At 44.9% G+C, this 15,473-nt stretch overlaps 1 protein-coding gene across 5 annotated transcripts in view; it reads right to left on the bottom strand.

Annotated features, from left to right (window-relative positions):
- The window catches only part of SLCO3A1 (solute carrier organic anion transporter family member 3A1), a 219,635-nt gene extending 204,853 nt beyond the window's left edge, over nucleotides 1-14,782 (bottom strand). Inside the window, exon 1 of one of the 5 annotated variants that reach the window (XR_006175978.2) lies at nucleotides 4,738-5,135. Coding sequence is in view for 3 of the 5 variants with exons in the window: in XM_008165450.4 (XP_008163672.1) it covers nucleotides 4,738-4,911 (174 nt within the window). In the remaining 2 variants the exon portion in view is untranslated. Of the gene's footprint in view, nucleotides 1-4,737; nucleotides 5,137-14,147; nucleotides 14,297-14,651 lie in introns of those variants that run through there. The other 4 variants (XM_065559265.1, XM_065559264.1, XM_008165450.4 and 1 more) reach the window with 4 other exon arrangements.
- Between the last annotated feature and the right edge of the window lie 691 nt (nucleotides 14,783-15,473).

Here is a 15,473-nt window from a genome sequence, read left to right on the forward strand (position 1 = left end):
TCCTTTGCATCCTTTCCCCTAACCAATCCTCCTCCATCACTTGACAAAACACACAAATAGCTGCATTCAAAGCTGTCTATAGCAAACAGACATCTCAGTAGATCCCTGTAAAAACAGGTGCACAAAAGCATAGTATTTTTCAAACGTATTTCCCATATGCATGGCCCTTATCTAAACGGCCCTTGACTTCAGCAGATGTTATGTCCTTGCAACTAGGTCAGTTTGCACTGGAGCTCTCTGAGGCTAAAGGCAGAGGAGAGAAAATTAAATTGTGCTCCTGCTCCACAGATTGTGGCTGTCAAACAGATCTCTTCTCTTACGCTAAAGCAATGAATTCACCACCAGTTAAGCAGAGATTTGAGTGGCAGGGCGAGAAAACAGCTTGGTGATCAACGGTCAAGTCCACTTGCTGCATTATCTCCACTTAAACTATTCCAAAATATAATGAAAGTAAGAGTTCAGGGAAATAACTGTTGCCAAGGTATCTGGATCAGCCTCCTCTAAATCACTGTCACTGGGCATGGCCAGCATGACTGATCATACTGCTGCATTCGTTTGAAAGATCTTGGCTCCGGCCTTTCATTGCTCGTGCTATTGGCACTTTATTCGTCATACACACAAGTAAAGATAGTAAATCTCGGTTTTCACCTGTGGTCCTATGCTGCAGAAGAAGAAAAAAAAACCCAGGTTTTCAAGTTGCTGCTTAAAATCTTGAGCAACTTGTTGGCAGCCTTCTGCAGCAGGAAAGCCTGCAGTTGATGAGCTGTGCTTTCACCGCTGTCACTACAATTACTGATAAATTCTATTTTCAAAAAGGACACAGGACAATTCGACTAAGCCAAACAAATTTTTCAGCAAACATGCAAACAACAGGGAGCATGCACCAGCCTCAGAAATGAAGCACGCAGGGTAGGTTATCATTTGCATACGCGATGCAAAACAGGCTCATAAGGAGGATAGGTCATTTCACACACAGTCATTTCACATATGTAAATTACAGCAGACAAGTGCAGTGTAACTGACAAATGCTCTGGAAGGTAATGATCATCAAACTTTCCATAAGATTTCACATATCATCTCAAAGAGACAGGCTGATTAAACATATACATCTACTATTGGAGCCCTGGGGTATTTTGACCTGAGCAGGAGGATTGAGCTATATAGATTATTAATATAGTATCATAGCCATTCATGGTACTTTACAGACACATAAAAGCAAGAGAGCCCTGACCCAAGAACACAGCAGCTACAGGATGTATAGAGAGCATGTACACACACAGCACATGCTTGTGTGGGTATATAAATAAGATTAGATAATACATATGCAGAATCTGCACGTATGCAAGAAGTTTTTTATTTCCCTAAGAAACCAGAGACCACTAGCAAATTCCATAGTGTCAAAGCAAAGCACAGCCAGGAGTGAGTTATTCAGTCAGGCCTAACAAGCAAGCGTGCTTTGCTTTGACACTATGGAATTTGCTAGTGGTCACTGGTTTCATAGGGAAATAAAAAACTTCTTACATATGTGCAGATTCTGAAGTTAAGTTTTCCAATCATCCTCACTGTGTGCATGGCACAGCAGAAATGAATTCTGAGCAAGCCAGTCTGTCACTCCCCCATAAAAAGGTAACCTCCCCCCACCTCCAAGAGTTACAAATAACTGAGGAAAGTTATCTTGTCAAGCAAAATGGAACCATGAATGCATTATTTGGTTATTTCTAACAAGGCAAAATAAGGAGTTTATTCAACTGCCCAGTAGTATTACATATTGTAATTATACCACATAGCATTTCTCTATTTGCTTTTCCTTCTCTGTTCTCACTGGCTTCCTTCTTAGTCAGAGTTGTCACTCAGGGGGCTCAGTCTTGCAATCCATGCATGCTCATGCAAATAGTCCTTACTCATATGAGTAGTTCCAATGGGTTAAATTCTGCTCCCAGTCACCTCCGTGCAATTCTGTAGTACTTCCATTGATTTCAATGTAGTCACTCCTGATTTTCATCACTGTTACTGAGAATAGGATTTGGGACACCTTGTCTGAATAAGGACCTTGACATCAGTATTTTACAAAACATTTCCCACCCCTGCTCAGGGACAAGTTCAGCGCCACAGGTGCTAGCGCTGGTGGGGAAATGCTAGTGCAGATGCAGCCATTTATATATTGCTCTTCCAATGAAATTCCACATTTGCATCTGTTAGTTGTACTAAAGACTGTCTGGCGTTTGTTGAGGCTGAATAATAAGTGATACAGGAAAACAGCAGCTCTAACCACTGGCCTTGGTTCACGCTGTGGTATTTTTCATTGGCTAGTTGTCTAGTGCTGTTTATAGATCTGGCTAGGTGTTAATGCAGGATATCCTGCTGAACAAGATAAAGTCTGACTATATCATGCTGTTAAAAGAGATGGAGGAGGGTAAAGTTTAGCAAGGCCTATGTAGAATTTATACCCCCAAAAGGCAGAGGTGTCAGAGTCCCCCTGAATTCCATCTGGAGCTTCACTGTTGCTACTCATTTTACATGGTCAACATTCAGATACTGCGGTGATGGATGTGCATAACCCCCCCCCCCCCAAAGATAGTAAAAATTCATATAAATTACCTCTACTGCTGCCACTGAAAGCAAATGGCACTAGGGTGCCGCTGAAAGGGAGACCATCTAAGTGGTATTTTATTCCTTGGTTTATTAGTTTAGCATCAGGTTGTGCCTCACTCATTCACACTGACAGGTAGCTCCCACTGAAATTGGGGTACCTACCCATGGAGTAAGATATTACTCAATGTGAGGAAAGCATGGCACAATCTGTCACTTAAAAATTAAATATCCATAGAAGCTCATATAATATGATTTAATTGACAAGTTTCAGAGTAACAGCCGTGTTAGTCTGTATCCGCAAAAAGAAGAACAGGAGTACTTGTGGCACCTTAGAGACTAACAAATTTATTAGAGCATAAGCTTTCGTGGACTACAGCCCACTTCTTCGGATGCATTCGAAGAAGTGGGCTGTAGTCCACGAAAGCTTATGCTCTAATAAATTTGTTAGTCTCTAAGGTGCCACAAGTACTCCTGTTCTTCTTTTTGATGATTTAATTGCTGAATTTAAAATGTGGTGCATTTTATTATACATATATAAAGCTACACGTATCACTATATGGAAACAACTGCAAATGTTTATTTAATATGATAGGGTATATTAATGGTGCTTATGATAGTTACAGTTCACTTTAAGTTACATACTGTCTACCATACTATGTGGGATGAGAGAGATTTTCAAGAACCTATTTAGAAACGCAAGTGCCATGGGCCTTCAATTGGATCTATGCTCCTAAATCACAGAGGCTGTTTTGAAAAAATCCCACTCATATTTACACACACTGAAAGATGACTCCTTTTCAGTTCCAGAGGCTGTCCCAACACATATACAAGAGCGTGCATGTTTATACAGAGGTATCCCTAAATTGTTCACCCAGAAAGCAAACTCAGTTTGATGTACATCATTTTCTCACTCTTACCTCTCTGCCTTTGATATCAGACACAATGAGTTTTGCACCTTCCCATTATAACAGACCTCATTATGTAACTTCTGTGATAGGTAAAAGTGCTGTAGATTGTCTAACAGTGAAGATTTGTGGTATTGTTGTACTTACCAGTGTATCACTTGACTAGCACAAGGAATACTAGTAACACGGGGGAGATGGAATAAATGCCCTATTCTATCTACTTCGTATCTATTCAACAGAACTCGGGCACTGTGACATTTGATCTCAGTTACCGGCCAGCTGGAAACCCAGCAACCCTACCAATCTATTCTGTACGCCCATTAAATGCGCTCGGGTTTTGAAACCAGCCCTCTAGTCTCCCTAGAGTTAGACATGCACGCGAACAAGAGACACAGAAGAAGGGTAACCCCTCAGCCGTGCTGAGTCATTTACAACAGTCAAGCGTTTCACAGCTTAAACACGATTGCTCCCATTGGGGTTTGCAAGCCACGTTGCTGTGGGTTAACGGAAACCCCCTTCCACTTCCCCTTCTCTTTTTCTGCAATCACCAGACACATTCACAGCAGCAGCAGGGGCCGATAGGAAATTCACCTTTAAGCATTAGTAGGAGAAAGTACAACAACTTGCAGCTGTTCATCAGGTACTGTAACTTTAGCCATCACAGCGGTGGAAGATGGCCCTCGAGGAGAGGGGACGAGAAAGAAAAAAAAAAGAGAGAGAGAGAAAACCGCTACCCATACAGCCTGGGGCATAGATCTGGGCCACACACTTTACTGCATCGAGCTTGTCTGTTGCATCAAACAATTGCGGATTGTCAAGTAGGACGTACAGAAAATGTTCTATCAATTACGCGTGTGTGTGTGTCTGTCTGTCTGTCTTCCATTTACTGACGGGGACTGACAGCGAACCGAAAGACACGAAGTGAAGCGGGGAGCACACAGCTCCGGCACTACTAAATACAGAGCAGGAAGCGGAGGCAGGAGTAGATTTAGCGGAGATGGGTCACCCCGGCCAGGCTCGGCGATACCGAATCAGGCTACCTGAGGATCGAAAGCCCAGCCCCGGGGGAGCTCCCGGCCCTTTCCCTCTGCAATCTGGGGCGCCAATCCCTCCCGCCCCCCCCGATCATGGCTGGGACTCCCCATCCCCTCTGCAGCACTTGCTGAGAGCCGATTGCTTGGGGGAGGGAGAGCGGATCCTGCTGTCCCTAGCCCTGCCCAGTGCCCGGGCACACACTCACCAGGTAGGCGCCCACGGTGCCCTGGGCCAGCATCAGGGCGCACTCGGACACCAGGAAGATCTTGATGTTGGAGAAGCAGGAAACCTTCTTTTTCCGCTTCTTATTCCGCTGCGCCTCGTCCCCCTGCAGCTCGCCGCCGCCGCCCGCGGAGCCCCCGGGCTTCTTCCCCGGCATCCTTCCCCGCGCCTCGGAGCCCAGCAGCTCCCCGCTCCCGCCGGGCTGCCAAGGGGATGGAGGGGCGCAGCGGGGCTCCTGCGTCCCCGGCTGCTCGCCTCCGCCTATGCCGGAGCGGGGTGTGCCAATCACAGCGGCGGCTGCCCGGCTCCTGCCTCTCTTCTGCCTGCCAGGGCCAGCTCCCCGCCGCCGCCTCCTCCTCCTCCGCTCTCCCTGCCTCCCTCCCTCCTTCCTCCCTCTCCTCCTCCGCTCGCCCTGCTGCGCACGGGCTGGCAGCGCCGCTGTCTCTCGCCAGCCCGGCTCCAGCCGAGCGCGCTCCCCCTCCTCCTGCGGCTGCAGCCGGGGAGGGCGGGGAGTGGCTGTGTGTGGGCAAAGAAGGGGGTTTGAGCCCGGGCGGAGGGGGCTGCTGGGCTGGCCTGTCCCGGGACAGACAGGGCAGGGAGCGATACAGCGGGTGCGCCCCCCCCCCCGGCGTCCCAGCGGCAGCTCTCAGCAAGGGGCAGTGCCCACCGCAGCGCGTTTCCCCAGCTGCTGAACTGATCCTGCCGGCTCTGCTGCCCGGGCGACCTCCAGCTGCCCACCCGCTCCCTGGCACCCACCAGCCTACAGCTCCTGGGCGCTGCCCGGTGGACCCCGGCTCCCTAGCCCATGCCAACCCCAGGCAGACCCCCAGCGCCCCGGCACTGACCAACAGCCTCCAGGCAACAAATAGACAATTCTCGGGCACCAGCCAAGGATTCAGGCAAACCCACTGCTCCCCTGCACATCGGTGGAGTCTCCTTTCGCACCTGCACTCCCCACGCGGCTGGCTATACATACTGGGTGCCTGCCATTAGCTTGTAAGAGCCTCCATAAATATCAGGCTGTCGGATTGAGAATTTTTTTTCTCCATTTCTTAACGGCTTGGTTCAACTCGGTGCTGCTCCATACGGCACTTTGGGGGGGGGGGGTATCCCTGGCTACAAGCATTACAATTCGCTCTAGTTTTTGGACCCTTGTGACTTTTTCCTAGTGAAGCCTGCTTTACTGCCTCTTAGGAGCAAGACCAGAAATGTTAGATGTTCCAATCCGGAAAATGGGGAGGGGGGATTCGGATACCAGGGTGAGGGGCCCAGTCCGAACGTCTAGGTAGAGGAAAGCAACATGCAGAAGTTTGTTTGAACACAAACCTCAGCAAGGAAAGGGAACTGTGGACAACAGAGCCAGGTCCTCAGCTCATGTGAACGGACATCGCTCTGCTGATTGCAGCAGTAGAGGTACAACGAGCTACCGCAGCTGAGGATCCAGCCCCATCTCGTTGCTTGTCATTTCCCATTGAAAGCACTTGCTTTTATGTGCCTGAAAACACAGGGACTTTCGGCCACTAAGAACCCTACCAAAAGCCAGTTATGCTGCTTGCAAACAATTCATGCCAATGGAAATTCACTCCCAGTGCCGCTTTCTAAGCCCCTGACACGCTCTTATTCTAAGGTACCTGCATCATACGCATGACCCCTTCTCCTAATCGTCACTTGCTTTACATTATCCCCAGCTCCAGAGTTCTAATTTCAGGAGATCTCCTTTTAAAGATCACTGTATAGCACTTCTACCATTACAGATCACATTCCTGCTCCCTCCAGCAGCAAAACCTGAGCTCCTGCTTTGCTCTGAGGGCATACCTTTCAAGTTTGAGTGTGACTTCTCATCTTCTGTCATGGTTTCTTACCTTATTAATTCCCCGACCACTGGTATGTGGACCAGGCATTACTGGAAATTCTGGTTTTGGAGGATAGTACTTGCATTTGGAAATTCTGCTTGTTGGGCTTTTTGTATGGATAGCCGGGTAGTGGCCTGTGATATAAAAATCAGCCTGGGTGATCTGGTAAACCCCTCTAGCCTTCAGTTCTATAAGGCTATAGGAGAAGTGCCGTAAAAAGTGCCTACATGACTCAGGAACGCAAATCCCATTTTCAAAAGTGATATAGGCACTGATTGAAAGTCACTTTTTAAAATGGGACTTGGTGCTTTTGAAAATGTTCCCCGTCATCAATCAGGGCATATGATAACCACTCACTGACTTAAAGTAGAGGGGGTCTTCACTTTTCATTTGAAAAATTGCGTTTTTGGAAAGCTGGGAGGGTTGCAAAAAGTCAATGAGCAATTAATAACTATTTCATAAACTATTGCAATCGTATTTAAAATAATTTTATTTCTCTTTGAAATGGACCTTTTTTCAATTTAAACACTTACGAAAAATGCTTAAGTCGTTTTCATTTCAAACTAGTTTTTCCATTCCTTGACCAGCCCTCTATTCAGGTTAGTCCATATAGTTGCCTAGTACAGGGTTCAATGACTAAATAAAGAACAAGCACCTTCCTCTGAAGTATGCAACTGTTGGGGCAGGATATCAGAGGAGATGGACCATGGGCCTAACAATTGTGTTCATCTTTCTTCTCCCTCCTTAATAAGAGAAGGTGAGAAGCTTCAACGCCTGGGTTCAGGCAAGGGAGTCTTAGGTCTCCTTGGAGTGTCACAAACGATTTCTATGTTAACATTTCAGTTGAGGAGGCAGATGCACTGACACATTTGTGACAAGGAGAACAGCTTCCTAAGGAATCCAAGTTTCATACGGATTGCCTGATACTTCTGGCTGGATTGCAGGGCATTTTTATCCCAGCAAATGGCAGACATCAAGTACTCTGTCCTCCAGAGACAGTGTACCTGATTCTCTTCTCATTTATACTAGTTTTCAAGCATTATATAACTCCATTGACTTACTGTGGAATTGCTCTGGTGTTAAGCAAAAGAATTAAGTTCATTATATTTTCAATCAGATACATCAATAGCCCTGGAATTCCCTTTTCCAGGTTTCCATAAATCTGTTGCATTGAAATATTTTAGCAGAGAATACATTGCAATTCATCTGTCTTGCTGAAATGTGTTCTACTTATACTGATATTTTAGTAAGATATGTCATGTTCCCAGACTTCCAGGCCAGAGGAAACCATTCTGATCTAATCTGACTTCCTGCATAATACAAGCCAATAATTTCTACATCAACCCGATAACTCCTATTTGAGCTATAGCATCTCGTTAGAAAGATATCCAATCTTCATTTAAAGATTTCAAGTGATGAAGATCCACCACAACCCTAGGGAAGTTGTTCAGTTCTAATGGTTAATCACCCTCACTTAAAAATTTGCACCTTATTTCTAGTCTAATTTGTTTAGCTTCAGCTTCCAAACATTAGATCTCATTATTCCTTGTCTGCTAGAGTAAAGAACTGTCTATCATCAGCAGTTTCTTCTCCATACAGGTACTTGTAAAACTGTGATCACGTCACCTCTTAACCTTCTCTTGAACAAATCAAATAGATTCAGTTTCCTTAGTCTCTCACTATAAGGTGTGTTTTCCAGACATAGATTCATACTTGTAGCTCTTTTCGGCTGTTTATCAGTAGTCTGATTGAAGAATTATGCCTTTGTTGTAGGCTATTTTAAGCTCTAAACACACAACTTTTCTTTTCCCATTCCTAAAATCAGGAGCTATTGTTCACATCATCAAGCAAACATTTTCCTCGTTTCTAGCCACATCTTTACCAGTTGATAGACTGTTAGTCCTATCTTCTAAAATCTTTATCTCAGGAATTTATATAGTCCCCCTTTACCATAACATCTGAACACTTCACAGAGGGGTTGTGAGGGTAAATACATTAAAAGTCATGAGGCACTATTACCCCCATTTTATAGATGGGGAATTTAGGTGCAGAGAGACTTAAGTGACTTGTCCAAGGTTACACACAAAGCTTCTGGGAGAGCAAGAATTGAATCTGAGTCTCAGTGTAGACAAGAGTATAGAGTCAGACAGAGTCGTATTGTAGACAACCCTGAGTCTAACCACTGGACGAACCTTCCTCTCTGGCTAAACACCTTTCTTTGACTTTCATCCACAAATAGCAACCATAAGTTTTTGCAATAAACTAGAGAATCCAAAAATATTCGTAGCAAAGTAGCCAAGGGCCAGACATTTAAGTCATATCAAATATTTTCAGGAATCTGCTTCCACCAAAGTTTTATTATAGATTATAAATTACTTTAATATAAGCCTCCAAAAAAGCAATAAAATTGTGATTTTCCCCTCACTGAATAATGACATGAATTTAAAATTTTATTGATGTCAAGGAAAGAAAATATTGCAATGCCTCCATAATATGTTCTCCTTTTTATAAAAAAAGGGAAAATGATTCCTTAAGTAAGAATCTCCTGCTTTGGTATGTGATTGGGACAGCATCTCCTGTCCAGCTCCTGATAGCGTGTGCAGATCTACACCATTGACATCCATAGAAAACTACTGTTAAGAGTTTCAAGGAGCCCTTTGATTTCTCTTTGGTGTTAAGCTGGAAGCCAGCTCTATAATAATAAATCTTGACTTCCCCTTCATGCTTTGCTTCAGGAAAATATAAAGTAACCATTGATGCCTATGTTGTTATAGTATGTTGGTCATTAATAAGTTTATAAGCTTGGTGAAAAACAGATACATATAGAACACAGAACTAATAAAGAAAGCTAATTCTGTCTTTTAATGATCACCACCTCCCCATCATGAGAATACTTTTCTGTGCACATAAATCCCAATAAAGCCAACGGAGCAAGGATATGGGGGAGACTGAGGTTTGGACATTTTGCCCATTTGTTTCTTGAGGAAAACTAGTTTCTTTCTTTAAAGGTGAAGTGAGATTATCATCACCTGCTGAGGCCCAAATAGGTTGAAAGGAAGGAGGAAGAAGAATGGAAAGGTGGTTCAAAGGGTTTGAACAGGCACCCAAGCGTTCCAGGATTTCTGCAATATGCCACAGCCTGAGAGCTTCATGATCAGGACCCGCTAAAGCACAGAGCAGATGAAATACTTCACATTTTTCCTTTACCTTCCATCCAGAGGCAGTAATTCACAATTCTACTCCCCGAGCTCATCAGTGGGGAAACTGAGGCACAGATTAAGTGACTTGCCCAGTGTCACATCCCGAGATAGTGGCAATACTAGGAATAGAACTCAGAAGATCCACTTCCCAGCTCAATTTTTTCTATATACGCCTCCATTGAGCTAACAGTAGCAGCACTAGGGTTGTAATTAAGACTGAGTAGGCCATCTTTAACCTCAGCTCGGTCATTTCTTTAAAATAGGTGCCCAAATAAAAGTGTGTAAATTAAATCTGTACATTCCAAGCCAGACATGGCCTGGGTGAAAGTGGGATTTTGTGCTGCCTCCTGTCATTTCCTCACTCCCGCCCTCCACAGCTCTACCCTGTGTTATTTGCTCCTCCTAAAGGGCATCCTTTAGGCTCAGTCCTCTGCCATGCCCTACAATTCTTTGCTTCATGCTACTTTTAAAGCAAATATTGCAATGGGTGTTCCAAAGGATTCTGGGACACCTGTAACCCGGAGGTGGACACTGCAGAGGATTGAGCAGAAGTGGATGCAGGCCACGTGGGCAACAATGCCCCAAACAGCTGTTCAGAACTGACCAGTTAGCAGCTGATTGCAGTGCCAATCCGCCAATGCCCCCTTTAGATGTGGGGCCATAGGTAGTCTTCTGCTTAGCTTGTGCCTCAGGTCAATCCTGGTTCATTACAAACCAAGCCAAGATCTCTCTTCCCTACCAGCACATCAAGTTGTAGAGCAGTGGTCCCCCAACTCTTTACCTCACACCCCTCCACCCTATCAATGCCCTGACCTCCCCCCTCACCACGGTTGGGAGCTGGAGGCCAAGGCTGGGGCCGGACTCATGTCCGAGCCAGGGTCCAAGGCTGGGGCTGGGGCCGCAGATGGGCTGCGATTGGGGCCATGGCCTGAAGCCAGGGGCTGAGCCAGAGCCACACTTGTGGGTGGAGCCGGGAGTGGAGCCACAGCCAGAGCAGAGCGGCACTCCCTCCTCGCCCCTAATGGGGGCTGGCCCAGGCTCCACCACACCCCCTCCGAATGTTCCTTCATGCCCCCATAGAGAAGCATGCCCCCCAGTTTGGGGACCACTGTTGTAGAGGCTAAAAACTCTCTCCCTCTCCCCCAAGTTCATACATCAACAGTAGCTGTCACCATTAATAAAGACTTCAGAACTCACACCTAGCAGGCAATTGTATTAATAGCAGGAGGTGGAATGCAGAACAGCTTGTGAGTCCCCTGTAGAGGGGAAGGAAGTGAGCACCTCCTTTATCTGCAGGGTGACCAGATAGCTCTGAAGTTACACAGAAAGCTGGTCTGTACCATCAAGTGCCATCCTGCCAGTCCCCTTCAGAGTCATATTGACAGACCCCAGACCGACATTTTAAGCTTCAGCACCTCAATGGGATAAGATATGCCTTACACTACACTAGAGAGGGGATAGGGCAGAAGGGCTCCTGGTGTCCTAGGTGCCCCCTCAGGAGGCAGCCCAGGGGAGCAGAGAGAGGAGTTCAGTTTAGGCTGCTGCAGTGCTAGGACTCTCACAGGGGACAGGTGTGTGCAGGGGGGAGAGGGGGGGTTGCTAGAAATTCCAACTAGAGCACACTGCTGCGAGCACAGGCTACCTCTTTTCCAAGGCTTCTCGGCATACTGCTCCTGGTAGCACTGGCGGTGTTATATAAGCAGAATGGTATTGCTGAGCCTTATGCTGCTCTTATTTCAACTGGTGTAAACCAGCAGCAGCTCCATTAACGTCAGTGGAGATTCCCCGGTGCGCTGAGAGCCAGGCCCAATGGTACTACTCAGATGGTGCATTTCTTTTCCCATGCAACTTGCTATGTAGAGGCTGAGTTTAGCTCAGCATGAGCCATGTCGATGGAGAGAAAAGCCTCACCTGGTGTGAGGTTTGCTCTGTCAAAATGCAGTTACAGGTACCAGACATTGCATCTCCTTAATATCTCCCCACCCTGCAAAGTCCCACTTGGTATATTTGTACGGAAGAACAATGTCATGTTAAGTAAATAAGGGATAACTTCAGAAATGGTTCTAAGCTGGGAACTAAACTCCCCCTCCCACACAAAACAAGCCCCTCAAACCCTCCCCCCACGCAATGCTAGATGAAAGCCTTCCATCATGACTTGGACAGAAGTTATGTTCTGCAATTCTTTGATGCGAAATTCTGTGGAGGAGTCTGCCCCCGTAAGGTGGTGACTGAGAATGATTTTAATTACTTGCCAGTGCAGGACGCACGTGTGATTAAGGCATACATCTCGTTAAAGAGTTGCAAGGAAGTCCAGTGAATTGACTACAACAGAGATGCTGATGGGGAGTCAGCTTTACGTTGCAGTGACTTGTGGATCCGCAACAAGAATTACAGGGCACCAACGACATGCTGACTTTCTTAATACCATTGCTTTTTATTCAGATGTCAGACTTGATCACGTCACTATTTTGAGTTCTGCCAGAGACTTGGGCTCATTAAAAAGGCATTTCCTTCAGACAGACTGATTAGGTGCCCTGTTCCTTTCCCCTAGATGATGAAAGGCTGGAGAGCATCTGTCAAGGCTGCTTCCCCACTTTGAACTTTAGGGTTCAAATGTGGGGGCCTGCATGAAGACTTCTAAGCTTAACTACCAGCTTAGTTCTGGTCCGCTGCCACCATCTCAAGCTAATTCCCTTCCCTGGGAAGCCTTGAGAAACCTTTAACCAATTCCCTGGTGAATACAGATCCAAACTCCTTGGATCTTAAAACAAGGAGAAATTAACCATCTCCCCTCCTTCCTCTCACCAACTCCTGGTGAATACAGATCCAACCCCCTTGGATCTAAAAACAAGGAAAAATCAATCAGGTTCTTAAAAAGAAGGCTTTTAATTAAAGAAAAAGGTAAAAATCATCTCTGTAAAATCAGTATGGAAAATAACTTTACAGGGTAAACAAACTTAAAGAGCTCAGAGGACCCCCCCCCTTAGTCTCAGGTTCAAAGTACAGCAAACAGAGATAAACACTCTAGTAAAAGGTACATTTACAAGTTGAGAAAACAAAGTAAAACTAAGACGCCTTGCCTGGCTTTTTACTTACAGGTTTGAAATATGAGAGACTTGTTTAGAAAGATGGGGAGAACCTGGATTGATGTCTGGTCCCTCTCAGTCCCAAGAGCGAACGAACTCCCGAACAAAGAGAACAAACAAAAGCCTCCCCCCCCCAAGATTTGAAAGTATCTTGTCCCCTTATTGGTCCTTTGGGTCAGATGCCAGCCAGGTTACCTGAGCTTCTTAACCCTTTACAGGGAAAAGGATTTTGGAGTCTCTGGCCAGGAGGGATTTTATAGTACTGTACACAGGACAGCTGTTACACCCTTCCCTTTATAGTTATGACAGCATCTCACTAAAACTAAAAATAATAATAATAATAATGTGGAAAATTAAGACATCCGTTTAACAAGAGGTACAAGTTCACCTTGAAGTCTCCCACTTAGCAAGTGGTCATAAAATAGGAAAGATTCACAAATGAAAGAACTGGATGACAGTCTACATTTACACTGTATAAACCTAGCTCCGAACCCATCATTATGTTTCTCCAACTAATCAGGGCCCAAACCTGGGAGGTGCTGAGTATCCTCCGCTTCCATTGACTCCAGTGGGAGATGAGGGCACATTGTACTTTGCAGGAGGCCCTCAGCACCTCACAGGATCAGGCCCCAAATGGAAGGCAGAGTAACTTTTGGATTAAATCAATGTAACCTAACAAATACAGTATAATTGCAGCCTACCTGCAAATATTGACATTGGCCTTACAATGCATTTAATGGAAGAGGTCATTTGCAGATTCAGAAATTGCAGAGCAAAGTACTAGACAATAGACTACAGCCTTCCATCCTGTTAATCAACATTTAATAAAGGAAATTATAATCCAAACTATAAATCAATATTCAATAAAAACATTTGCTTAATTGCTTTCTTGTAAAGGAAGAGAGCTGGAAGCTCTAATGCTAGAGAATGAGTCTATCACGGTCTATCATTATTAGACCCATTTATAGCAGGGGAGACAGCAGCATATATTGGACATAGAGTAAAGGTAAATAAGTAGTAGTACTGCAGTATACATGTTGGAAAATAAAATGGGATTAAATGCTAGTTTAGTTCAAAGGGGTTTTACAAGGACACATTTCTTTGGGTTTTGAAGCACTTTGGAGATAGAGCTTAAAGCCTTCCCAGTGAAGTGAGCTCAATGCAGCATATGGTGCCCAGATTCATGTGCATTTACAAACCCAGTACAATACTGGTAATAGATAAAGGGTTCTACATAGCTTGTCTTCTACTTACTCCTGGCATAGCACTTTGGCTGTGCTCTTGTCCGGTCTTATTAGCAAAGCTGCATCAGGCCTAGTCAGCACCTGAATGGGGGTATGTTTCCCTCAAAGTCAGTCCAGATAGTGGGGAGTGCAAGGGTAGTAGTGGTGTGACCTTGCAGATGAGAATTCAAACCAAGCGCTCACACTTAATGATACAATGATACTTTGTGTCCAATACAAATGCTAGCCCTAGCATGTCAGGAGCTCTTTGTGCATGGTAGTTCCCTACTTTGTTTCTTTGCTTTCAACTGGATACAGAACAGTTAAAGTCATGTAAAGACATTTAAGTGTTGTCAGACAGCTGCCACTTCCCCCATATAGGTTAATGCATTTCAGCATTAAGGGAAGTAAAGGCCTCTATAAGTAAGTTGAAAGTACTTTGGGATAATCAGGGGTGGAAGGCAATTGACAGCAGGTGGAATTCCCACTCTACTGTGAATAGGATATACACACACACTAAAAAAGCCAAGCTTACCCTTTCTTGGGGGTTGATTGTGTTAGTAAGAAACAACAGCAGCTCATCATAAACCTACACCTTCTCCCAACACATAGAAGCTGCTAATACCAGCACCTTCCCTGCAGTACTTCTCTAGTCTTACTGTCCACCCTTAAACTGGCTTCAACCCTTTTATAATCTGGTTTGAGCTAATTGAATGCACATGCTAACATGACTCAGCAATCATTACTGACCCCACATGTTCAAGCACCTGATAACAGGATGACTTAACAGAGGAATCCAGGGTGTACTAGAGTCTGCTAACGTCTTACAGAATTACATAAGCGCAAACTCTTACTGCACTATGGTCAGCATTTGGTTAAATCCGCAAATTGCATGCAGGACTGGACTGTGGAAAACAATGTGAAGACTTGTACTGCATAAATAAACAGCAGGAAAATATGCCTTTTTATTTTTGGTTCACAACAAAAACTCAGAGAAAAAGCAGTCTGAGCCTTAGGTGTGATATCTTTGGTCATGACATAATTTGCCTATTAAGCAAATATGGGGAATAGTTGTTGTTGTTTTAAATACAGACTTCTTTGCAATTGTAGCAACTCCCTACAGGGCTAGAACTCAGAACCTATATTACTATAGTACAGAAAGCTAACATATGAGTTAAAGGAGCAACATTATTAAGAGAGCAGTATTAGGCTACCATCTTATGTGGACTAGCCACTAAAACAGGCTACTCATAAAACACATTGAACCGCTAGGTTACACACAGATGACCTCAAATAACACAAAGACAACCATGGTTGGCTGCTCTTAGTTGGAGAGTGAATGACCAATGTAATTTAA

Source organism: Chrysemys picta, chromosome 10, assembly GCF_011386835.1.
Source record: "Chrysemys picta bellii isolate R12L10 chromosome 10, ASM1138683v2, whole genome shotgun sequence".
Classification (NCBI taxonomy): Eukaryota; Metazoa; Chordata; order Testudines; family Emydidae; genus Chrysemys; species Chrysemys picta.